At 44.6% G+C, this 27,296-nt stretch overlaps 1 protein-coding gene and 1 long non-coding RNA gene across 2 annotated transcripts in view; both read left to right on the plus strand.

Moving 5' to 3' along the window:
• The first annotated feature begins 1,409 nt into the window (after positions 1-1,409).
• On the plus strand, positions 1,410-5,032 carry LOC311223283. The gene is made up of 2 exons (XR_014619410.1): positions 1,410-1,551; positions 2,602-5,032. It is a non-coding gene; the product is annotated as an uncharacterized lncRNA (long non-coding RNA).
• Positions 5,033-11,174: 6,142 nt separating this feature from the next.
• The window catches only part of LOC311223742 (uncharacterized protein), a 44,462-nt gene continuing 28,340 nt past the window's right edge, over positions 11,175-27,296 (plus strand). Inside the window, exons 1-5 of the mRNA XM_084308514.1 lie at positions 11,175-11,471; positions 11,797-11,956; positions 18,824-18,964; positions 21,615-21,725; positions 25,917-26,078. Coding sequence (XP_084164640.1) covers positions 11,335-11,471; positions 11,797-11,956; positions 18,824-18,964; positions 21,615-21,725; positions 25,917-26,078 — 711 coding nt within the window. The 5' untranslated portion in view covers positions 11,175-11,334. The remainder of the gene's footprint in view (positions 11,472-11,796; positions 11,957-18,823; positions 18,965-21,614; positions 21,726-25,916; positions 26,079-27,296) is intronic.

Here is a 27,296-nt window from a genome sequence, read left to right on the forward strand (position 1 = left end):
CATCCCAATATGGCGTCCCCCCATGGTGACTGCGTTTGCTCTGCCCGGGGTGCATCATGGCAAGAAGCCGAAGTCAGTGAAAGGGGGGAGGGGAGAGAGGAGGGGGGGTCCTGCGTCGATGTACAAAGTTCAGTAAAGCTTAGTACAACAATAGCAACATACAATAAAATCAATAAATAATTAGGGATGTCCGATATTATCGGCCGATATTTGCATAAAAATGTGATATCGGAAAATATCGGTATGTTTTCAAATAAATTCAAATAAACTTTTTTGTTTACATTTATTTAACCTTTATTTACCCAGGCAAGCAAGTAAGAACAAATTATTATTTATTTATTGTCAAAGTATGCATAATCTTGTGTTAATTACACAACAAGAGATATGTAATGTTAATTACCTGAAATTATAACTTATTTTTTTGGGGGGGGGGGGGGGGGGGGGGGCTGCATATATCGGTATCGGTTGATATCGGTATCGGAAATTAAGAGTTGGACAATATCGGTATATCGGTATCGGTAAAATAGCCAATATCGAGCATCCCTAAATAATCCACAGCTTCTATATTGATTTAGATGCTACTGTTCAGTAGTCTGACCGGCCCAGGGGAAATGAGAGAGAAGAGGCTGAGTGCTGGATGACTGGTGTCCTTCATAGACCTGTTCGCTGTATACGTTAGACTCTGTGCGCGCGCGCATCAAGGGGGCAAACGGAACGTAATCCTGTTCAGAACAACGGGGGAAACTACAATATTATTTGCATTTGTTAGCCATGCTAGCGATCTAAACAATCAATCCATGCCAAAGCTAGATAATGTAAAAGGTGAAAGACTCACACTCACAGCCATGCTGATTTGGCTAAATGACATCCAGCCGTTTTCGCTTGAAACTACTTTTAGTCAGGGGGAGTGTCATGGTTTCTCCATAGAGCCCCGTCGTAATTTTATTTGTGCAGCAGCTCACGCAGGTAGGAGGGCAACTTAGTCACGTGACTCTTGACTTTATGTATATGCCATGCTTCTTCAGACACCTCAGAAAATAAAGTCTCTGTTGTGCCTTTTGTTTTTATGTTCAGTGACCAGGAGAGAGAGTCGGAGATCTGGATGCTTAAGAACTCATAGCTTATTTACAATTTCAACAGGAGTGTTATGTATATAAACAGCTGACTGAACAGTTATACCTGGAGTTGGTCCCTGGGGTTGGACTGTGGCTGCCCTCTGCTCCTGACTAGTTAGGACGGGCTTAAATGAAAGAGGACAGATTTCGGGTATTACTTATAATAAAAGATTTACTTGACGATAAAGATTTTCTATTCTAGAATTCTGTGATTATTTTCATAATCCATTCCCTCACTGTTGCATCACCATGCTGTGTGTGTGTGTGTGTGTGTGTGTGTGTGTGTGTCCCCCTCCAGGCGTTGTATCTGATCGCCACCAACGGCACCCCTGAGCTGCAGAGTCCCGAGAAGCTGTCCCCCGTCTTCAGGTCCTTCCTGTCTCGCTGTCTGGAGATGGACGTGGAGAAGCGAGGGAGCGGCAGGGAGCTACTGCAGGTAACGTGCATGTTTACAGAAACATGCCCATGTCAAAAATAAACGTCTCGTGATCAAAACAGGAACAGTTGAACTCAGGGGAATATTCACTTGACCACCTGTCGCAGTTCATACACAGGTCACCAGCTACTTCCTGGAAAATATATTTTTCCCCCCATTATTTTATTTAAACTCAAAAGGCAACTGTGGTTTCCCTCATTTACAGTCACGTCGATTTGTACATGCAGAGTTAGGCAAAGAAAGGCATATAAAATCATAACAATAAGACAAAAAGTAAGGATAACAAATCAATTAAAACACGTACAACTTGATTGACAATGGTTGGAGGTCAAGGTTTTAAACTCTGCAACAGAGGGGAGAACCTCAAGCTTTAAGGACTGTGTTGGAGTTCATTCCATGAGCTAGAGGGGCATCATAGCAAAATGAAGATTTACCCTGCTCATAGCAAACTAGAACGGGTTCCATATGTTCCAACGTTCCATTCCATCCAATGATGTAGTATAAGGTAGCTTACCAATAATGATGTAGTATGATGAGGTAGCTTAACAATAATGATGTAGTATATATAAGGAGGTAGCTTACCAATAATGATGTAGTATAATGAGGTAGCTTACCAATAATGCTGTAGTATAAGGAGGTATCTTACCAATAATGATGTAGTATAATGAGGTAGCTTACCAATAATGCTGTAGTATAAGGAGGTAGCTTACCAATAATGATGTAGTATAAGGAGGTAGCTTACCAATAATGATGTAGTATAAGGAGGTAGCTTACCAATAATGCTGTAGTATAAAGAGGTAGCTTACCAATAATGCTGTAGTATAAGGAGGTAGCTTACCAATAATGCTGTAGTATAAGGAGGTAGCTTACCAATAATGATGTAGTATAAGGAGGTAGTTTACCAATAATGAAGTAGTATAAGGAGGTAGCTTACCAATAATGATGTAGTATAAGGAGGTAGTTTACCAGTAAGGGCCTTAAAAATACCAGTGGTGTGCCTCTCCATCATGATGTTGACTGCAGTGCCCATCTTGTCTGTCTATCCTGCAGCACCCGTTCCTGAAGGTGGCCAAGCCCCTGTCCAGCCTCACTCCTCTCATCCTGGCAGCCAAGGAGGCCATGAGGAGTAACCGCTAAACACTAGCTCCCAGCGGCTAACGGATAACCCCAAGGACTGCTGTGCCCCCTCCTCCCCACCCCATCCCCACCCCGGTGCTCTATATTATTTTCCCCTGGTCCCTGGATGTCCGGTTACCTCAGGCCCATCCCCCGTGTTTCTCTACTGATGCTAACTCTTGCTAGCCTCGTGCCTTACTAGCCCAGTGCATTGCTAGCATTGTGCCTTGCTAGCATCGTGCCTTGCTAGCATCGTGACTTGCTAGCATCGTTACTTGCTAGCATCGTGCCTTGCTAGCGTCGCGCCTTGCTAGCATCGTTACTTGCTAGCATCGTTACTTGCTAGCATCGTGCCTTGCTAGCATCGTGCCTTGCTAGCATCGTGCCTTGCTAGCATCGTTACTTGCTAGCCTTGTGCCTTGCTAGCATCGTGCCTTGCTAGCATCGTGCCTTGCTAGCATCGTTACTTGCTAGCATCGTGCCTTGCTAGCATCGTGCCTTGCTAGCATCGTGCCTTGCTAGCATCGTGCCTTGCTAGCATCGTGCCTTGCTAGCATCGTGACTTGCTAGCATCGTTACTTGCTTAGCATCGTGCCTTTCTAGCCTCGTGCCTTGCTAGCGTTGTGCCTTTCTAGCCTCGTGTATTGCTAGCCTCATGCCTTGTTAGCCTCGTGCCTTTCTAGCCTCGTGCCTTGCTAGCCTCGTGCCTTGCTAGCCTCGTGCCTTGTTAGCCTCGTGCCTTGTTAGCCTCGTGCCTTGCTAGCCTCGTGCCTTTCTAGCCTCGTGCCTTGCTAGCCTCGTGCCTTGTTAGCCTCGTGCCTTGTTAGCCTTGTACCAGACAGGCAGCCTCACCGCACCAGGACACGTCTCCCCCGAGCGCTCTACGATCCCAGATGCCATCTGCTGTACCAGTCGACCATCTCTGCAGCGTCTCAAGAGCCACACACACACACTTCACTTGTTCAACCCCACACAGACTTCATTCATTCTTAGTCAAACACTCCGTATGCTACATACACACACACACACATTTTGGCACACTCCTGCTGTTTATCCAATAGGAAGTTCCCGTTGCCCTGGAGTAATTCGAGCTTTAACTGAGTCGTGGCGGGAACTGCATTTCTGTTTGCTTCCATGTGCCTTGTAGATGTCATGTCCGTCTGTTGCCGTGCCTCTGACCTTTGACCTTACCGTTGTTACGAGTGCAGAACGGATGTCTTGCTGTACCGTTTGTATGACTTGTCTGTATGAATGCAAAGTGTTGGTATTGTGTTGTTGTTTTTTATACAGAACTGGAGGCAGATTTTGCATTGTTTTGTATATTGTGTACTTTTTGGTAATGTCCTGGTTTTAATCTGGAAACTTTAAAAAAAAATGATGTACATCATTCTTTTATATTTGTAACTAATATGACAAAGGATCACATTGTAACTCAGTGAAACAACTTCACAATCATTTGAAATTGAACAACAAAGGTTGTCAGAGGGATGAGACAGTTGTGATTGGAGGATCAAGAAAAGAGGGCGGTTTTTGAGATGGGTCCATCCCTCTTCGTTGTGTTCCCTGAACCGTGCAGGTGTTCACTCGAGACTTCTCGGCATGGATCGATTAGCACACAGTGTGAGGAGCAAGAATACAACTGAATTCTAAACCTAAAGACTCATTTCAAAATGGAAGGCCTGTCCAAACGTAAACAAAGTGGTAGCTCCCCCTCTAGATCGACTGAGCTCTCGATACAAGGACTAGCGGTAGACGACGAGATAAATTATGAGATTTAAACAGTATTTGCTGTATTTTTTGTTTGTTTGCCGTAAAACATATATATTTTGAATTGTGGAATTATGAAAGTTCCAAATATCATTTTCCATCTACAGATCCATCAGAATGTATGAATTGAATCCAAATTTAAAAAACTTTGATTGGAACTTTAGGCTACCCACGAGTCTAGAAGTGCATACTTCAGGGCACAGAGGGGACAATGAGGTGTTTAGGTGACCTGTCACAGAACGGACTAGTTAGATTGCATTTTGTTCTGGAGAGTATTACCATTGTAGTTGGAATTTAGTTGATGAGTTCAAATAAAGCAGGGTTTCTTAAACTTACAGGCGGCGGGACCCAAAAAGGGTCAAGGGACTGTCTCCCCTTGGGTCCCCCCTTGATAAGAGTACCAGTATGTTGTAATGTGATTGACTGGGTCCCATAATAGTCAAGTACATAATAACATGCTAGTGAAATATGACGTGTGACTGATGAGGGTAAGATTCATTGTTTTTCTTTTGTCATTAAACCAAGAACTTCTACCGATGAATGAAATCTTTGTCAAATCACAGTCTGTAAATTATTATTAAAGATGGACTTGAACATACTCCCATGTGTCTCGTTTAAGCTGCAGGAGTTTTGAGGGTTGTGGTTTTACCATGTTTGACCCACAAGAGGGCAGTGTTTCTCTGATAGCTGAGTGGAATGCCCATTTACATTAACGGTACTATACTAACAGAGTTATCAATACATAAAAAAGAAAAGCACTTTGATTACTAATGATATAATTTCAGCTTTAGATAAGAGGAAACACTGATGCTCTCTTTATATATCTGTCAAAAGCCTTTGATCATTGATTGATTGACAACTTTATTAACAGATTGCAGAATACACACAATTGTTAAGGGAATGCAGATACAGACCAGAGAAATACTTTCGTCTTGTTTACATCAGGGATGTTTACATCATCACTTGCTTTTAAAAGGGTTATTTATCCATTTTATATGGTCAAAACATTGGGCCACTTGGTAGAAGTGTTGTCATAAATCATTCAGAAAAGCGTTTAACTGGACTGGTAATCTGTGTTTTGCTGAAAAGAAAGAAACCAGGCCTGCAGAGCAACCAGAACCCCCCCCCACCCCCCATTGCTCTCTGTGCTGTCTGCGCGCTCGTCCTCGGAAAGGTTCAAATAAGCATGGGTTCTCTCGAATTCAAGTATCTCTGTCCAGACGGAGACATCAACAACAATGGCGCCGTACAACAGGGTAGTTGCGTTCGTTATGCAGAAGATCTTGATCAGGCTTTTACAGCCAAATGTACTGCTCTTTGTCGTGGAATATATTATCATGTCATTATAGATCTGTGTTGAGATATCATTTTATCATTGTCAGACACTGGCAGACTACGGTCCCTTTAATGTGAAGAGGATGACTTTTGACCTAAATATTTTCCTCTGCTAGCAAGGTTGTTTAGCATTCCAGTTAAGAACATAACAAACATCACCGCCTAGCCAAGGTTGATTACCGTAACTGGGAACCATTTTTATTTACCTTCATCATCATATCTGATGTATTATGTTACGTCTGACAAGTGTGTATTTAATGTACGTCTGACCAGAGCTCTTCGTCACTTTATGGCCAGACGATTATGTGTGAACATGATGTATCTGTCTGTAAACTGTCCTTTCATTGTGACCATGGTGAAATAAACGTTTAGGGATTTTCTTTCCCTCGTAAGTCCTTGAATTGATATAGTTATGGACCAGCTGAACCAGATATATTCAGAGCGACAAAGTTTTATTTGCACAGTCTTTATTGCACAGAGAACACAGAGAAGACAGAACTCCGACCAGCCCTTCCACGGGGCTAAGTCTCTCCCACCAGCATCAGAATGAAGACACATGACATATTTATACCCTCATGGATGAAGCAGAGAAGGGGAGGGGTGTGTGTGTGTATGTATGTGCGTGTGTATGTATGTGTGTGTGTGCTTGTGTCAGAAGAAGGGGGCTAGGGGTAATGGGTTAGAGGAGGGAGGGGTGTTTAGCTGAGATCATGTCATGAGTCTTCTATGTCTCATTTGTGCCCTACTGGCTAATGATACCTTGTTTGGTTCCCCTTATGGGTATGACTGGGGTCGAACTAGGCCCCAGGGACATGGAGGTTGTTTAGGTCAAGCGATAGAGAAGGGGAGAGATGGGGTATGGAGAGAGAAACAGAGAGAGCGAAAGAAAGTGGATGCGCACATGACACCATGTGAGCACCATGTGAGCTGACATCATACATGATCAGGACAAGAGCTAATTGAGAAAGTGGCTCCATTGACCAGCCTGTGACCAGGCACTGTGTGTGTTTGTGTGTGTGTGTGGGGGGGGCAGATGTACAGAGAGCCATAGAGACGAGCATGGGAGGCACTGGACCCTACAGCCTGAGGGCCCGGAGGAGACAATCATGCTATCATCAGAGGAGAGCTTCAAATATTAATGAAATATCCTATACTATTATTAATAATGACTCAGAATGATTTGTAAACGGCTCATCGTTTTGTCCTTTAATATTTCCCATTACATCCTGTATCATCGCCGTCAACAACAGATGGACATGATGAAGCACAGCTACAACATGTTCTTCAACACACCGCGGAGAACAACCAGAAGGGCAACCAGGCGAAAGTTTTGGGTGAGACCGACGGGCAGAACCAGCAGCAGTTGGTGGGATAACTTCGTGAATCGCGTTGTTGTCGTGGAGAATGAATCGAAGGAGAACTTTCGCATGTCCAGAGAGCCTCTGTCGTCGCGCTGAGCAGAGCTGCGTCTATATATTGAATGGCAGACAACCAACATGAGGGCAGCGATTGATCCACTTAAAAGGGTTGCGTTGACACTCCATTACCTGAGCGACGAGGGAAGGCTACGGAAAACTGCTAACACCTTCGGCGTGTCGCGACAGTCTGTGTCCGTCATTGTTCGGCAGACATGCACAGCGATCGCCACCCACCTGGGTCCAAACTACATAAAACTGCCTTTCACGGAGCCCGAGGCTGAGGATCTAGTTGTGGGCTTCCATCGTGCTCATGGCATGCCGCAATGTTTTGGAGCAGTCGACGGCACCCACATAGAAGTCAAGCAGCCATCTAGTAGCAACTCTATGGACTACATACAGGCACGTGCACACATCGAGCCCAAGGGCTGCTTGAGCACCTGCCTTTTTGAGCCTCGTAAAAAAGTGCCTTTTTTTTCTTTCTTTTTTTGTTACGCATATAGACTGCCCTTCCAACTGAAAAATGTCAGGATATAATCAAAATATTAGGTAAAGAGAGAAAGATGCCCCATATTCCATTTCAGTTTGCACGGCCTCCTCAGCGTGCCTCTCCGCGGACCTATATTTTATGCATAGCGTGGGTGCACCGCTGTGGCGCATACAGTTGAATGCTGGTATTACACTCATTGAGGGACACGAAGAAGTCAAGTCCGATGGGATTTGGGAATCTCAAATACAAATCGGGATTGGAATAAAAAATGCATTTATATTAAACAATACAGAATATACAGCACTTCTTGGACTTGGGGTCTGTAGGGTAAGCACTTATTCCCTCCCCCTGAACATTTATGGAGATGTATGGGCCTTTTAAGTCAGTGATAAAAGTGTCTTTCAAGGATAAGTGAGCTCCTGCACTGATTAGTATAGTTCAATATTCAATATTTGATCACCAAAACCCCCCAAAAAGCATAAAAAGGGGCCCCCCCCGCAAATCGGGCGTTATGCGCGCTCGGTTAAAACACACACAGGTATAGTGCCCTTTTCAGCCTTTAAGCACCTGCCCCTCTAAAGTCCTATGCACGTCCCATTCACTCTCTATGCATTTTGTGCATCTATATAAAAAAAAAAAAAAAAAAAGTGTACAGGGACAAATCAAATCTATACATCATGTATACACACTGTATAGGCAGGCACACATATGGCAGGCACACCATATGATAATCACACATGCACACACATATATATAATCATAAATCACATAACCACATAATCACAATAATGACAGTCAGGCTAGTAGGCAAGCATATGGGGGCTGGGCAGCTGGACTGCGATGTGACTTGCTAATGGTTATGGTCACTTTAGTCAGTCAACGTTTAAAATATCATGCTTACTTAGCCTGGCCATGGTCTCCATTTATCACATGACCAATTCTGATGGGATAATAACCCTTTGCATATAGACCACCAATGAGATCGTATGTAGAATACATCTGAAATAATTCGATGAATACGATTAAATAATATCGTAACATATGTTTTAACTTGCACAACGTTACCTCTCATTTCTGTTGACCACCTGCTGGTCGGATCGGATGCAGCTCCTCTTAAGGTTTGATTGATTGATTGATTAAAAACTTTATTAGCAAATTGCAGAATGGGTACAATACAGTACAGCTCAATACACACAATTGTTAAGGGGATGCAGACCAGAGAAAGACTTTCGTCTTGTTTACATCAGGGTCCCCCATTTTCAATTCATCAGGACATATATGACATACATGACATACAGATAGACAGTACTGCTACATCTATACATTTATGACATACCAGATTTGCAAATACAGTACTGTTTGTGATACAAAAAGAGTCCAGAAAAGGGAGTATATACATTTGACGTAAAAACTGTACATTGGAGGAGGTTGGGGGGGGTTGGGTAGGAGGGGTTTGGGGGAGGAAACACTGTACAACTGTACAAGCAAAACTGTACATTGGAATATTGACAACCATACTAGGTCATTTACTGTACATTGGAGGGGGGGAACACTGTAGAAACAAGCAAAACTGTACATTGGAATATTGACAACCATACTAGGTAATTTACTGTACATTGGAGGGGGTTGGGTTAGGACATTTACAGGGGCCAGTTTCGAATTGCAGTCTCCTGTAGGTGTTCTTTGAGAGTGGTTTTGAAAGTGGGTAGTGATTCACATTCCTTTACAGCTTTAGGTAGGGCGTTCCACATTGATGTGGCATAATTGCGAAACGTGTTTAGTCCCTTGTTTGAGCCGAATCTGGGTTTAACATGATTTGTGGAGCTCCCTCTGGTGTTGTGATCGTGGTATTCACTGACCTTTAGGAAGTATTTTGACATGTAGCCTACATGGGTACCTTGGTCGTGTAGTGTATCTTGTAGACCAGGCCCATTGCAAGTTGCTGTACTCTGTCGTCTACTCTAAGCCATCCTAGGTTGTCAAAGTGGGCAGGGGTGAGGTGGGTTCTAGGAGTAAGGTCAAGCAGTAGTCTGACCAGTTTGTTTTGAGATGTTTGTAATTTTGTTTTTAGCGCCTTTGAGGTGCTTTGGTGTGTGTGTCCCCCCTACACAACCCCCCCCCCCCCCCCCCACCTCCAATGTACAGCCCCCACCCACCCACCCAACCCCACCCCACCCACCCAACCTCCTCCAATGTACAGTTTCTACGTCAAATGTATATACACTCTTTTTCTGGACACTTTTGTATCACAAACAGTACTGTATTTGCAAATCTGATATGTCATAAATGTATAGATGTAGCAGTACTGTCTATCTGTATGTCATGTATGTCATATATGTTATGATGAATTGAAAATGGGGGACCCTGATGTAAACAAGACGAAAGTCTTTCTCTGGTCTACTGTACCCATTCTGCAATCTGTTAATAAACTTTTCAATCAATCAATCAATGAGGTGCAAGCATAGTCGTAGTACCCTTGAATGAGTGCTCCTGCCAGAGTCTTCAGGGTATTCTTGTTTACCAGAGAGGAGATACGGTACAAGAATCGAGTTCGTTGGTTGACTTTTTTTTATTACATTGGATGCCATTTTGTCACAGGAAAGATTAGCCTCTAGGATGGAACCCATGGTAGGTAATTTCATCTTTCCTTGTGACAATATTTGTCACCCACTGTAACTTAGAAGCTTAGCCGTCGGTCTTGCTGAGTTTGTTATTTGAACCAAAGAGAATGGACTCTGTTTTGCCCATGTGTAATGATAGTTTGTTATCAGCGAGCCATATGCAGATTTTGCCTAGTTCCGAGCTGAGGGTTTTTTCAACCTGTAACTTGTTCTTGTCAGAGACCAGCAGGGCTGAGTCGTCCGCAAACAGGAACAAGTTGCAGTCACAAGCTGACATGTCATTTGCATAAATTAGGAACAGTAGCGGTCCTAGTATGCTTCCTTGTGGAACACCACAGCTCACTGTGAGGGGGGGGGGGGGGGGGGGGGGATAGGGTACCGTTTACCTCCACCACCTGTTCCCTCCCCTCAAGGTAGGATTGCATCCAGCTCACTGATAGACTATCAAAACCAATTGCTTTTAGCTTGTCAATCAGAATGGAGTGATTGACAGTGTCGAAGGCCTTTTGTAGGTCCAGCATGACCATGCCGCAGTATTTGCCCGCGTCCACCTCTTGTTTGATATTGGTCGTTCAAATAGAGGTGTCAGTGGAGTGGGATGTTCTGAAGCCAGATTGGAATTCGTAGATTAGATTTTTTATGGAGTTATTATAGTTGTTATATATGTTAGACAAGTGTTATGTCTTTCTTTCTTATGGGTGAACTAAAACATTTCCAAGTTCACCGGGTTACGATTAGTCGAACGCACCATTCACCGACTGAGCAGTCTGCAGATATACCCTACTCTGCGGCTCTGCAGATATACCCTACTCGAGCAGTCGGTCGCATTGATGACGCACAATATAGTCGACATTTGCTCGTGTTGATATCTATGGATGTTGATACGACCATAACACATGTTGTTAATTAATGGTGTATATGTTTACATGCAGGTAACCCACTCCCAAGTTTTATAACGTTTTAACATTTTTAATTAATATTTTATCACCTAGAACCATGAAGGAGTTATAATAATAACGTAACGTCACGTAGAAAATCGATGGAAATGGAATACTGCAAAGACCAAGTTGAAGGAGATTGTGATGCGTTGCTACGTCAGTTTCAGTTAACAGAATCGGTTCGATTTGAAGTGTTCTCCAACATTTGGAAGGAGAACAAGTTCTCGGATATATTCAGGTAAGTTCCCTCTAACTAACGCAAATTATTATTATTATTATTATTATTATTATAAGGTTGCCCACATTGAACTGTTGGGATTTAGGCTGGGGGCCCAGACATACTGTTTGATTGGCTTGTCAAGGTAGCTCTGCAGCGGTCATGCTGTTTATAACATGGTGGGTTTTATGGGAACAGAAGTATAATGACAAATGCCTGTGTCCCTGTCCGCCCCCCCCCCCCCCCCACACACACACCACTGTGCAGCAGGTGCTGTGGTCATGATGACATCTCTGTTGTTCATGTGGATATTGTGGTTATCATTTAAATGTCCTGTCTTTTACAGTGGACCCCTGGAGGACAACAAGAGGAGAGCTTTCAGTCAGGAGATCATAACTGTAGCCTGCAGATACTTCCTACCTCCATACACCTTTCAGATCAGAGTCGGGGGCCTGTACCTGCTCTACGGCCTGTACGGGACTCAGATCTGCACACCCAAACAAAAGGTTGAAACTTTTGAAACTCTCACTAAAACAGCAGTTTTCTCTCCTCTGCGTTTCTCTTGGTTGATTGATTGATTGATTGAAAAGTTTATTAACAGATTGCAGAATGGGTACAGTACAGCTCAATACATACAATTGTTAAGAGGATGCAGACCTGAGAAAGACTTTTGTCTTGTTTTTCCATCAGGGTCCTCCATTTTCAATTCATCATATGACACACACGACATACAGATAGACAGTACTGCTACATCTATACATTTATGACATACCAGATTTGCAAATACAGTACTGTTTGTGATACTAAAAAAATTCAGAAAAAGAGTGTATATACATTTGATATATAAACTGTGCATTGGAGGTTGGGGTAGGTGGGGTGGGGCTGTACATTGGAGGTGGGGGGGGGGGGGGGGGGGGGGGGTTGGGTAGGGTAGGGGGACACACTGTACATTGGAATACTGACATACATTTGACATAGAAACTGTACATTGGAGGTTTGGTAGGTGGGGTGGGGTTGGGTGGGGCTGTACATTGGAGGTGGGGGGGGGTTGGGGAGGGGGGGACTGTACATTAGGAGGGGGTGGGTAGTAGGGAGAGGAATATATACGGTGGGGAGGAGACTGTCTATTAGGAGGTGGTGGGGGTTTTGGGCATTTACGGTGGCCAGTTTCGAATTGCAGCCTCCCGTATGTGCTCTTTAAGAGCGGTTTTGAATGTGGGTAGGGATTCACATTCCTTTACAGCTTTAGGTAGGGCGTTCCACATTGATGTGGCATAATTGCGAAACGTGTTTAGTCCCTTGTTTCAGCCGAATCTGGGTTTAACATGATTTGTTGAGCTTCCTCTGGTGTAGTGGTTGTGGTATTCACTGACCTTTGGGAAGTATTTTGACATGTACATGGGTACCTTAGTCGTATAGTGTATCTTGTAGACCAGGCCCATTGCAAGTTGCTGTACTCTGTCGTCTACTCTAAGCCATCCTAGGTTGTCAAAGTGGGCAGGGGTGAGGTGGGTTCTGGGGGTAAGGTCAAGTAGTAGTCTGACCAGTTTGTTTTGTGATGTTTGTTATCTTGTTTTAAGCGCCTTTGAGGTGCTTTGGTACCATGGTACCATGAGGTTACTCACCCCTGTGCTGCGTCCTCCAATAACACGTTAAAGGAACACGCCAACATTTTGGGAAATTAGCTTACTTAAGATAGATGCCAGTTTCCTCTCTGTGTGTTCAGTAGAAAGCTATCTGGCTCCATGTTAGCCTAGCTTAGAACAATGAGTGGAAGCGGACATGACCGGTTAGGCCCTAGGCATTGTCTAACTAACAGCTCTCCCGAAGGCTAACCGGCACTGTCCGCTTCCATTCATTGTGCTAAGCTAGGCTAACATGCAGCCAGATAGCTTTCTACTGAACACACAGAGAGGAAACTGGTATCTATCTTCTTGTCTCTCTCTGGAGAAGACTGTAAGCTAATTTCCCCAAATGTTGGCGTGTTCCTTTAACAGGGCACATGTTTTAGGGCTTGTGTCCATAGCGGACGTTTTATGAGTTGTCAGCTCCTTTCTGTCATTCATTTCTATGCTGGAGACGCGACAGGCGCACTCCTTTTCCCAGCCCCGCGCCTCGCTTTTTAGCGCTCGGCGGCAGCGTTTTTGGGCGGAGCGCTCCCAGCGCATAAAGTTGAAACTAGTTTGACTTTTGGAAAGGAGCGTGCTCATCAAGGTAATCAACATCGAGGAAGTAGCGCAGCCGCGGCAGTCGCGAGACTCAGGAAAACGCTCAGAGCTTTTTTTTTTCTTTTTTCAAAGCGGCCCGCCTTGAAAAAAACGTCCACTATGGACACAAGCCCTTAGCCTTCAAAAAGCTGCTTAGCTTAGCACAAATGAACAGAAACGGATATATGGACCACTAGCCTAGCTTAAAACTCGGGGAGAGTTGTTTTTGGCCAACAGCTAGCCTAGCTGATGCGTATCTCCTTCCACACATTGTGCTAAGCTAGGCTAGCTTGCAGCCAGATAGCTTTCTAGTGAACACACAGAGAGGAAATTGGTATCTATGTTCTTGTCTGACTCTGCAGAAGATGGTCATTTAGCATTATGGGATATTTAGCACATATAATCCCATAATGTTGGCGTGTTCCTATAACTATAAAGGAAGTGATCTGCGTGTGACTGTGTGTGTCGGTCCTGTCCTTATCATATAGCGAGAACTGTTCATCCGATCGACTACACACTCATTCAGGGGGTGTATTGATTGATTGATTGAAAACCTTTATTTATCCCAGAGGGGAGATTCAGATGTCCATCACAGCATAACGGCAATTTAAAAACAGTTAATAGAAACAGTTAATATATAACATACACTTATTTAGTACGTGTTAAAAACAAAGATGGACAAATACATAGGGCTAAAATAGAGCTAAAAGTGGTGAATGGAAGAAAAGAAAAAGAAACAAGTCCAATCATGATGTTAATTCATTAATTAGTTACAGTCCACAACCCAGCTCCTCCAGTCCACAGCAGTTGGCCCGTCCTGGCCGCGTGTAACTGTTCCGCAACAGTAAGTGACTTCCGGGGTAGGCCTGATTGGCCCCGACAGGCACGTGACGCGCAACTTTCTCTGCCGCGCGGCACGCTCCGCGGAGCCGAGCGGCAGAGCTTACGGAATTACGTAACCGTCCAAATACGCCATGACTCTCATTCGGCGCTATAGCTCACCTGGGCGACAGTGGCTCAGGAGGTAGAGCAGTTGTCTGGCAATCCGGAGGTTCCCGGTTCGATTCCCGCTCCTGCTGGGCAGCGTGTTGATGTGTCCTTGAGCAAGACACTTAACCCCTAATTGCTCCCGATGAGCAGGTTGGCACCTTGCATGGTTGCCTCCGCCGTCGGTGTGTGAATGGGTAATATGTAAGTAACAAATTGTAAAGCGCTTTGGATAAAAGCGCTATATAAAAAAGCAGCCATTTACCTGGCAGAGCAGCGGTCCTGCGATCCTGCGGTCCGTTGTTGGTGAGTTCGAATCCCATCAAATCTTTTTTTTTTAACGTGATTTTTTTTTAACGTGTATTCTTTCGCCGGTTAAGGTTAGGCATGGTTAAGGTTAAGGTTAAGGTTAGGCATTGTTTCGGAGTTGGTTAAGGTTAGAACGGTTAAGTTTAGGCGCTGTTAAGGAGCTGGTTAAGGTTAGAGTTTGTGTTAGAGAATGGCAATAGACAGCCTATTTCCGCGCGACAGCTCTCAGCAGCCTCGTTGCGCGTCCTGAGTTTGCCGCGTCACGTGCCTGTCGGGGCCAATCAGGCCTACCCCGGAAGTCACTTACTGTTGCGGAACAGGTACACGCGTCCTGGCCCTGCCTGGTTGTGGAGCCTGATGGCCACCGGCACAAAGGACTGCCCGAAGCGCTTTGTGGTATGTCGGGGGGGCTTTCTTGACCAGTTAATTTATTGCTGAGGATCCAGGGGAGTGCAGTGTAGAATTTGATGCCATTTGGCCAGACGGTGGCACCATAACAACAATACACATTGTTTTGGCCTGTAAACTTTGAACTGTAACTCGCAGAAACAATATTTTCCTGCATTCTGTGGGTCCAGACGGATCTATGTAAGCCCATTTGTGTCTAGATAGTATCTGCTGCTATTATTTGTCACAAATGAAAACACCTTGGAGCATCAAAAGTGAGTTGCGAGCCCTGCTGTTTCATATAGTTTTAACGCCATTTTGTATTTTGTCCAAATCTGTTTTTTTGCTACTACTGCTAGAAATTGTGAGCAATCGTCACCATGTTTGCTACAGAGCATCTCTGGACCAAGCTGAAAATAAGTTACCTTTTCAGATGTTTGTTATTCCATACAGTTTTTCTATAGCCTTCCCTCAAAGTTTGCGGTGGGCAGGCCTAATACAAACAAAATCATATCTCCTGAACACTTTGTGTTATTGCAACCACATTTTGGTGGACATGTGTAGATTATGATGTCTGAGTGACTGTGACAATTTGATGCCATTTGGCCAGTAGGTGGTGCTGTAGTGACATCATAAGTTTAAATAGCTGTAATGCTCCCATCTGTCCTTTGCATATCTCGAGAACCATTCATCCGGTCGACTTCATGCTTGGTGGGTGTGTTGCTGAGGAGCCAAGTGAGTGCAGTGTTGAATGTGAAGTTGAATGGATGCACGTTTCTCCAGAGCCTCGAAGAGCACCTACGGGAGGCTGCATTTCGAAACTGGCCCCGGTAAATGTACAAACCCCTCCACCCACCCTCCCAACCCCCTCGAATGTAGTTTTTTCCCCCTCGAATGTATATATTTTCTTTTATGATTTCTCTCTTAAACAGTACTGTATATCTGTAGATCTGGTCATACCTGTCAACCATCCCGTTTTTCCCGGGATTGTATGGTATTTCAACCTTCCTTCCCGCCATCATCCTGTTCCCGTATTTTTACATATTTTTAAAATGTTTACAAAATGGCTGCAATTCCCCTCCGTGACGACAGGTGGCATGGCAGCAGTGTAGATTAGAACGTTAGCACAGGAAGTCAGACCGGAAGACCAGAGACCGGATAAAGGAGGGGTTTAGCACGAAATGTATTACATTCTACAACTACCTAAGTGATACCGGCAAAGTGGGGTTGTTCCCGGAGAGCTCACTCTCGGCCGTGGTTTCTCAGTGTATAATGTATGGTGCTCTCCCTCAACAACATGCGAGTAGGGTGAGACAACACCATTCTTTAGTCCAAATAATACCCTACCTACTTTATACTATATTATTGTCATTATCACAAAGTCAGTCTTACATTGGCACTGCTTTAACGTTGCATTTACCCATAATCCATTGCATAACTTTTGATGAAGTGCAGTAATGAAGAGCAAATGTCTTCTTCTTCTTCTTCTTTTTGGTGTTTTACGGCGGACGGCCACCATAAATGGGGCATTTACCGCCACCTACCGACCCGGAAATCGGGCCAGTCTTCCATTCTCCCCTCTTCTTTTTCTTATTCAACGGTTCAATGTCAGATCACGACCAAATCCATTCAACCCCCTAACACACCAAACAAAACAAAACCCATCCCTAACATCACCACCCTATCCAACCTAGTCTATGAGTCACTCATTGCCTCCAGCGACTGACTCTGGCCTTCCTGAACACTCACCACCCCCTTCCCTAACTCTCTTACTTGATCCCTCACAACAACCTTCTTCCCTGACTTCCCTAACTCCTGTGTTACTTGCCCTATTGTCAACCCCTTCATACCCATGTCTAATACTGCCGCCTCAACTACTAACCTTAACCTCTCTGTCCTACTGCTAACCATCACTATAGTATTCACCACTCTCGTCACAAATGCCACTATCTCCAACTTCACCCCCCACACCCTCTCTTTCTCCTCTTGCACTTCCTCTACCGACAAATGCCCTTTCCTAAACCCCTTATCCACACCTTGCTTCCCCTGATCCTCCTGCACTACCCTTACTGCCAAATGCCCTTCTCCTTCCTCACCTTGCTTTCCCTGACCTAACTTCCTAACTGCCTACGCATACGAAATCCTATCATCCCTTCTCACTCTCTGAACCTCAACCTCCCTCCTCATCACCGCACAACCCCTAAACGCTACACTATGTTCCCCACCACAACTACAACACTTCAGCTTCACAAAGTTAATCAATACACAATGAAACAATATCTTTATCTATATCACATGTCAAAACTACTTTAATAAAAGAAGATTTCCGTTTTTCATTTCTACTCATTCATCCAAAACAAGACAGCAATTCTACTTCTGCATGCACTGGGAGAATTGAGCTCATAGCACAGATTTGGAGTTGATAGAATGGACATTGCTGTTCCTAGGAAATGTTGCACATGGTGGAAATAATGGAAATGATGTATGTTTAAAGTTGATACATTGAGGGGGCATGGTAGAATTTCACTTTATATTACAGCAGTATCCGTTTTTAACATTACAATAAGTGTCTGACACTATAGACGCATGTTAAAAGTCAAAGTCAACTTTGTAATTTTCCAATTTGTGCAAGACATACAGAAAAATTCAATTACGTGCCCCCCTTCCCATGGTGTATATAGAAAGAGACAATAAACACAAAAGTAACATAGGACACAATATACAGGACTATGTACAATATAAACAGTGCCTACAATTAAATTAATGAATGAATTAAATAAGAGGTAAAAGAGAACTTATTAGTGTAAATATTCTTTAATTTGTGTCAACGTTATAAAAATCCTATTGTACTCAACAAATTAATTATGATACACCACAATGTGCCCTTTCTATCTATTCTAAATCTATGGCCTCGAGATTCCACGGCTGCGCAGTGCAGACAATATTATACATACGAGGGGGAGGAGACTACATTGGGAGGGGGCGGTGCCGGGGGGAAGGGGGCGGGGTGAAATATCCCGTTTTTTCAAATCCCAATGTTGACAGCTATGGATCTGGTATGTCATAAATGTCTGGATGTAACAGTACTGTATATCTGTATGTCGTGTATGTCATAAATGTCATGATGAATTGAAAATGGGGGACCCTGATGTAAACAAGATGAAAGTCTTTCTCTGGTCTGCATCTTCTTAACAGTTGTTTGTATTGAGCCGTACTGTATTGTACTCATTCTGCAATCTGTTAATACATTTTTCAAACAATTTCAATCAATCAATCAATCAATCAGGGGCCAAGCAATCGCAAGAATGAAGAAATACAAATTCCAACAACTCTAAAAACTGATGCGCAGATTGATATCAATATTCACGTCTGACTCTCTGGGGAAGATGGCAAATAAGTGTATTTCACAAAATGTTGCAGTGTTACTTTAATATCGGCATTGTCCTCCTTCTTCTGCTGTTTTCTCTTCTTCTTTTGGACCAGATCCGGCTGGCCCTGATTGACTGGGACAACGTGAAGAAGTTTGAGCAGGACGCCGTCAGCGCTCAGCACTTTGACGCCGTGTACATCTTCAGGAAGCTGCTCCAGCAGAAGGCCTTCCTCTTCACCGCCATGCCCCACCCTGTGAGGAGGCTCTCTATATACATATCATCACAACATATCACAGTCTATAGGCAACATGCCCCACCCTGTGAGGAGGCTCTCTGTATACATATCATCACAACATATCACAGTCTATAGGCAACACGCCCCACCCTGTGAGGAGGCTCTCTGTATACATATCATCACAACATATCACAGTCTATAGGCAACACGCCCCACCCTGTGAGGAGGCTCTCTATATCAGGGTTAGAAATTAAAAAAAAAAAATCAAGGGCTTTTTTTGCCCCCCTTAATTGATTTTCTGAGGCTTTTTTTTGTATTTCGGCGGCACTGAATTTTTATGATAAACGGTTATTAAACATCCTCCTTATCATTTAAAAAATACAACTAAATTAATCTAATCTCCACGACTCCATCATACTCCGCTTTACATTTTTTTATTTGAAGGAATCTGTTTCTCAGACTCTTTTTCCTTCGTGTTTTTATAGTTTGATAAAAAACGCTCCATCTTGTCTGTCTTCAAAATGCCATCAAATGCTGGTGAGCTGCTCACCTGCTAATGTGAGAGGGTGGGGAGAGTGACGTCGACATCGGCGTCTGATCAAAACAGATTTAATAAATCACGTCTTTCACTCGTCAGTTAAATAAATAGTCATATTAATTTTTATACTATGTTTGATAACGTAATGTTAATGACATTAATAATGTCTATATGTATATATATATCATTAGTAAACTGTCTGGGGCTTTTTGTCCCCCCCGGCCCCCCTTAACATGAGGGAAGCCGAGAACGCATAGCTGAGTGTGCGCACAGGGGTGAAATTGTGTCTCACAGCTGGGAGCGTTGCGGTGTTTGCAATGGAGGAGAAGTTTGGTTTCTCTTGTAAACTACTCACATAAATGAAACAAAACGTAATGTTAATGTCTCCATCAGGGTTTCCGTTAGAAAATACTGGGGCCGGTCTCAGTGTCCTGGAAGATTTCAATCTCCCAGACAAATGTTAGAAATTCCGGTCAGTTTATTGAGCTTAAAAACAATTGATAGGCAGGCTATATAGAATGACATCCCCAAGGCATGTAGATTTATAATATTTTAACTCAAAACTAGGCTACTTTTGCATATACAGTCATTAATATATTCCAAATAAAATAAGTCCCTCGAGACTCCGTGCTGTTGCTGACGAAGAGATAAACTCATCCCAATAGTATGCAACTGCAGAGCCAGCGGCGCTATCAGGTCCGGTCTGGGGACCGCTCAGCAGCGCCACCCACCCAATGGCTGAATTGCCAATGGCTGAATTGGAGTACTGCACTGTGCGGGCACAACTGTGAGCTCTGCGGCTCCGCAGCTGCACGCCTCTTGCTAATCCAGCACCAAGCTGCCGCACCGCCATTCTCATCAGCAAAACACAGGTCGCGAGGGAATCATTCTCACAGGACATTATGACCGGAGATATTTAAATATGTCGGACTTCAACAGAATATATATATATATAATTAGTAAACTGTCGGGGGCATTTTGTGCCCCCCTTAACTGATTTTCGAGGGCATTTTGTCCATTTTCACTGGCATTTTGCCCCAAGCCCGCGTTAATTTCGAACCCTGCTCTATATACATATCATCACAACATATCACAGTCTATAGGCAACATGCCCCACCCTGTGAGGAGGCTCTCTATATACATATCATCACAACATATCACAGTCTATAGGCAACATGCCCCACCCTGTGAGGAGGCTCTCTGTATCATCACAACATATCACAGTCTATAGCAGGGGTGGGCAATTCATTTTTCCAAGGGGCCACATGAGAAACCTGAACTGTGTTGGAGGGCCGAACCAATGATAACTTGAACTTAATTCTGCTCAATATTCATTATCTCGAATTGTAAAAATTTACCGCGGGCTGGAAGTGGCCCGTGGGCTGTAATTGCCCAGGTCTGGTCTATAGACAACTCTCGTTTCCAACTCTGTGTGTTGACATTACAATGACATCCTGGTGTGACATCATCAACTATGGCAACTTAGGACGCTCAAACTCAAACCTATTACATCACGCTCTCTCGCTCTCTCTCTACATTGTCAAACATGTACACTAAAGTTAAGTTATGTTGGAGTTTTATTGTGTTTCAGTTGTTTGAGGGAAAGAAACCTCCTGTCCTGCAGTAGTTTAGAATGTGCGATATGTATATATACTACTCATCACAACATATCACAGTCTATAGACAACACGCCTCACCCTGTGAGGAGGCTCTATATACATATCATCACAACATATCACAGTCTATAACCCTGTGAGGAGGCTCTCTATATACATATCACAGTCTATAGGCAACATATTCATCTATTAGCAACAGTCTATAGGCAACATATTGTTGCTGTAGGGCCAAAACTTCAGGACTCTAATATTAGTATTACTGTGTTACTGTTGCTACGCTCTCTCAAACATTCTCACACGCACACTGAAACAACGACATGTCAATTGAAGAAATTTAAGAAATCGGGCAATCTTATTGGTTATTATTCTCTGCGTGATTGACAGGGCGGAAAGGTCTATTGCGGTTTTGCAACAACAACAACAACAACAATAACAACATTCCATGTACATGAACAATAAACGTTCTTCCAGTTCTTCTAATTCTTCTTTATCTTCTGGTTCTGTTCCCTAACAGCTGACTTTCCACGTGAGGAAGTACGCCAAGAAACACAAAAAGACGTTCTGCGAGGACTTCTTGGAGCGCTCGTCCCGACCACAGGAGCTCGTCAGTGTGGATCTATTGGAGGTGAGCTGAGAGGAGACGGTGTTGCTACTGGGGGTCGTATATACGTTAATGTCCCCATGGGCCGGATAAGTCTTCTTTAACACTTTGACTGCCGGGACCCGTCTTTAGACGTCTTTGCTGGCCATGCTAAAGTTGCCGGAGGACGCGTTACGTCGCCCTTATATCAATATTTCAAAAATCTGCGATCGGATTCATATGTCCCCTCCGCTGGCCTGAGATCCACCAGCAGGACCCACTGAGCTCTCTGGCGGTTCAGGAGCGCCATCTGGTGGCCGATCGGCGCAATCGCCAAACAGGATGTTGAATAGAGGTTGTCATGACGACCGTAGTACTTCCGGGCGCTCGCTATAGGTCATGGGACTCTGGCTCGTCACGCTACACGGTGATCGATTGGCAATAACTCGATAAACAACATGATTTGGACGTATATACCATTATACAAGCTGGAGATGGACCGGGTAAAAATATATCCCATAATGATAAGATTTCTACTCGACGATGATCGCCCAACGGCGCGCGGAGACTGGGGTGAGTTTCAGCGTGTAACGTTACCGTCTTCGATACTAACTGCTATTATCAACATTTGACCCACATTAGATGATTGGTATAACGCTGCCCACGGAATTATAAACGCCCCCTCGCCCATCCGGTCAACATCAGATGACGTGTAGTAACTTCTAGAAGTACGTCTAGTTGGAATTTTTTATATCGCGCTGATTGCCATCAAACTGTATTTCATAATCAATATAATGCATTTGGGGCTATATATCACGTTCTGGAGAAAGCTGCAGAAAGAGATGAAAACATACTTATACATTAGACCATACTTTACTATGAATATGTGAATGAAAAAGTTTAACGTTGCTACACAATGAACAATACATATAGGACTTTGAATGGGCCCTAATAATGGCAATGTAGCAATAGAATTTAAAAAGTTATAGCCCTGCAAAGAAGGGGACTTTCTCCATAGACAAATAGCGCTGGCAATCTATGGTATATCATGAATTTAACCTTAGGCAGCCAAAGTGTTAAACAAGTCGAGAAGAAACATCACAAAAACAAAACAAAAAAAAACACCATGAAATCCAAAAACATGCCCCAGCGAAGGTAAGGAAAAACACAGCCACTGATGATGGCACGGTTCGCAAGGAAAAAACTAAAACATTTCGGTTCCAGATGAGAACCGACTTTTCAGGTTCAGAACCCATTATCTTCGGTCTGAACGCACCGGCCGGTTCAAGATTAGGTTCCGGAACCGAAACCGACACGAAGCCCTGCCGGTGTGAAAGGGGCGTCTATACTTTCCGTAGCCGCATTTCTGGCAGACGCTCTCTGATTGGCCGACGCCAGTTTCTACACTGGTTAAGCTTAGGCAATCTTCGAAGTTGGTTAAGGTTAGGCAAGTTCTTTCGACGGTTAAGCTTAGGCACTCTTTCGAAGTTGGTTACGGTTAGAGTTTGTCTTAGAGCATGGCGATAGAACGCCAGGTAGTTTGCAGAATTGCAGGCTGTTCGACGTGGAAATGGGCAAAGACACAGCTCGTCACGCTATTGGGCGCACATGTCACATGACCAGAAACGTCTGCCAGAAATGCGGCTGCGGAAAGTATAGACGCCTGAAAGGGTGAATGCCAGGTGAACAGGTGAATGACATCTGTAACTGAGGGGTACAATTCCCTGACTGTATTAATCAAGTATGGTATCATTAAACCACTACCGTCTTATGTACATTACTGGCCATACCGTACACAAGTATATCAGATGAGAACTCCTCCACAATGAAACGGTTTCCACACAAATACTCGTTTAGAATATTTATTACAGCCAGAATATTATATTACATTACTTAGATGCGCTTATAAGGCAAAGAATGTGCGTAGGCAAGTCAATATGGATATTAGGAATTATATCTCTGGTACTCTGGGGAGATAGCTAGAAAGGGGGGTACTACCGGTTGTAAGCCAGCAGGGGGAGGCGATGCTCTATGCAAAGTCAATGGTTCCACAGGGAGCTTCAATAGGCACCTGGAGACGGTATATTGCTCCCTGGCTCAGCGGGGAAAGGCAGCTGTACTCCCAGTGTGCGCGCCGCACAGGTGAAGCCGTGGAGTCTCTCCTTGAGACGGGCTCGAGTGATGTCCTCACGGTAGATCCCACACAGCAGCGGGGTAGACGGTTCTCTGCTCCAGCAGCCACAGTCAAAGCAATGAAGAATAATAATAGTAATCCTGCCGGAAAGTGGCTCTACTGGCGCCGGGGAGATCCTCCAGTGCGCGGTGGTCCACGGTTGAACTTGACGTTACTATCCTATTAGCACGCGGCAATAAGTGCTCTATGTAGACACACAATTACCCACTTCACGTGGTCTTTGACTCGTAATGAAGGCTTACTAGTAAATAGCGAACGATACGTTGAACAAACGTAGTAGGATAACACGACTCTATTTGAGGCAATACGAGCCCTACTCTACCGCACGTTGCATAGTGGGTGAGACGTCACTTGGGTAACTGAACAAGACTGAACTCCAACTCGAACTGAAAGGAACTGAAAGGGAAGTTCTGTATTCGCCGCGCCATATTTATATGTACGGGGAATAAACGAGTGCCAGCCTGCTCACTGTCTCGTAGCCCTGGGCAGAAGCGGGCATGTTGAGACAAGTCATGTCGGTAGCTTTCAAGTCGGCTCTAGGGGTAAGTCACTGGCGCCTGGTGGGCGCTGCCCAATAGGAGAACGAACTATTATGGGCTATAGTAGGCTAAAGGGATATTCCGTGTATATGTACAAGGAATATACAAGGGATATCAAACGATATACAAATATTATGCAATATATATCAATCAATAAATACATATATTCGGTTTAATCTGATCCTTCGTAACAACATCACATATGACCACTGCCATTACTGCCCACGCCTCAGTGAACACGCCCACAGTGCAAGCGCCCAAGTCACAGTGCAGTGAGCGATACCATAGAACATAGAACAGGGGCGCCAGGGTGGCGCACCACGTACAGCACTGTGGTGCAACACGGCCGCCCCGGGTTTGACTCCCGGACCCGGCGACCTTTGCCCAATGTCTTCCCCCTCTATCCTCCCATACTTCCCCTCTCTCTCTACCGGACTGCCCGGTAAAAAAACAATAAAATATCTACCAAAAACATAATAAAAAGAAAAGACAGGACATATATTGTTGATGTTTCTTTATACTTTTACTCAGTTTTTATGTGTGATGATGCTTTTATTGTGAAACTGCAGTACGGAGTCCAAGACTAACCTTCCTACGGGGACGATAAGAGTATACAATATCTTATATATCATCTTGAAGGATAACACTGGTGTCATTTCATTGTATTCTTATTGTCTACACAGCCTATGAAAAGTCTAAACCACCCGATTCAGTTCCAACACTCACCAGCAGCTAGTACCTTCAATATAGGCCCCTTTCACGGTCGCCATTTTGACATGACATTGCAGGGTAAACATAGGTGTGTAATTAACCACGTTAATTATGGTTCCATTCCATATACTGCAGGTGTGTCACAGGCATTCCAGTGAGACAGCAGGCACAATACCCCTTTCTCTCTGTCTCTGTCTCTGTCTCTCTCTCTCTCTCTCTCTCTCTCTCTCTCTCTCTCTCTCTCTCTCTCTCTCTCTCTCTCTCTCTCTCTCTCTCTCTCTCTCTCTCTCTCTCTTGCTCGCTATGTTGCTCTCTCTCTCTCTGTTACTCTCTCTCTGTTGCTCTCTGTCTCTTTCTCTCTGTTCTCTCTCTGTCTCTCTCTCTTGATCTCTGTCTCTGTTGCTGTCTCTGTTGCTCTCTCTCTGTCTCTCTCTCTCCTCTCTGTTCTCTCTCTCTGTCTCTTTCTCTCTATGTTGCTCTCTGTCTCTGTTGCTCTCTCTGTCTCTTTCTCTCTGTTCTCTCTGTATCTCTCTTTCTCTCTCTGTCTCTCTGTTGCTCTCTCTCTCTGTATATCTCTCTGTATTTATCTCTTTCTCTCTCTGTCTCTCTGTTGCTCTCTCTCTCTGTATATCTCTCTGTTGCTCTCTCTCTGTCTCTCTCTGTTGCTCTCTATCTCTGTCTCTCTCTTTGTTGCTCTCTCTCTGTCTCTCTCTCTGTCTCTGTCTCTCTCTCCACACTGCTTGTATTTTCACGAAGTCTGTCTTCTTGTCCTGTCGTCTTGTCCTCCTGCAGGAGTTGTCCAATGTGCACGAACACTATGAGAAGATCAAGGCGGCCATCTTGTCCCGGCCGGGGGGGCAGCAGCCAGACCCCGCGGTCCACCTGATCACCAAGGACCTGGTGCCCCGGCTCCGGGGCTCTGTGGTGTCCTACTACAAGTGGCAGAGAGCCAGGGTGAGAGCCAGGGGGGGGGGAGTGCACACAGTATGTACTACAAGTGGCAGAGAGCCAGGGTGAGAGCCAGGGGGGGGGAAGTGCACACAGTATGTACTACAAGTGGCAGAGAGCCAGGGTGAGAGCCAGGCGGGGGGAAGTGCACACAGTATGTACTACAAGTGGCAGAGAGCCAGGGTGAGAGCCAGGGGGGGGGAAGTGCACACGGTATTTTACTTTACTCAAATACAGAACTTTAAAGGAACACGCCAACATTTTGGGAAATTAGCTTACAGTCTTCTCCAGAGAGAGACAAGAAGATGGATACCAGTTTCCTCTCTGTGAGGTCAGTAGAAAGCTATCTGGGGGCGCCACGGTGGCGCACCACGATACTGCGCTCGCAGTATAATCACAGCGTCCGGGGTTCGAATCCGGCCCGGGGACCTATGCTGCATTTCCTCCCCATCTTCACCCATCTTTCCTCTCTGCCTGTCCTATCCGATAAAAAGCTGTAAAAATGCTAAAAAATATATTTAAAAAAAAGCTATCACATTAGCCTAGCTTAGCACAATGAATGGAAGCGGACCGTGCCGGTTAGCCTTTGGGAGAGGTGTTAGTTGGACAATGCCTAGGCTAACCAGCACTGTCCGCTTCCATTCATTGTGCTAAGCTAGGCTAACGTACAGCCAGATAGCTTTCTACTGAACACACAGAGAGGAAACTGGTATCTATCTTCTTGTCTCTCTCTGGAGAAGACGGTAAGCTATTTCCCTTCTTTTTTTTAATCCACTTTTTCTCCCCATTTTTCTATTTTTCTCCCATCCCAATTTCGTATTATCCAATTCTTCCCTCCCCTGTCTTGAACGTTGCTAGACTATGCCTCCCACTGGTCGGCTGTAGTGAGGACAGAAGCCTTGCATCACGTGTCCCCTCCGGTACACGAGGAGGCAGCCTGTCTCATCTTTTCACCGCAGCAGCTCGAACTCTCAGTGGCGAGGAGTAACGCGTGGGAGGCTCACACTGCCCCCGCTACTTCCTGTTTCCGCCGCATCGGCGTCACCAAAGTCAAACCGACCTGTAGGAGTCGCTGTCCACAACGTCCAATCCCCACCCACCGGCTTTCCCACCCTCTAACACTTGCCAATTGTGTTAGTATGAACGACCGGCCAGCTGGTAGCAACGCTGAGAGCTAGGCTCGAACCCAGCGTCTCCTGCGTTAGTGGCGAGCGCCTTGCCCAC

Source organism: Notolepis coatsorum, assembly GCF_963971535.1.
Source record: "Notolepis coatsorum genome assembly, chromosome: 2".
In the NCBI taxonomy this organism is placed as follows: domain Eukaryota; kingdom Metazoa; phylum Chordata; class Actinopteri; order Aulopiformes; family Paralepididae; genus Notolepis; species Notolepis coatsorum.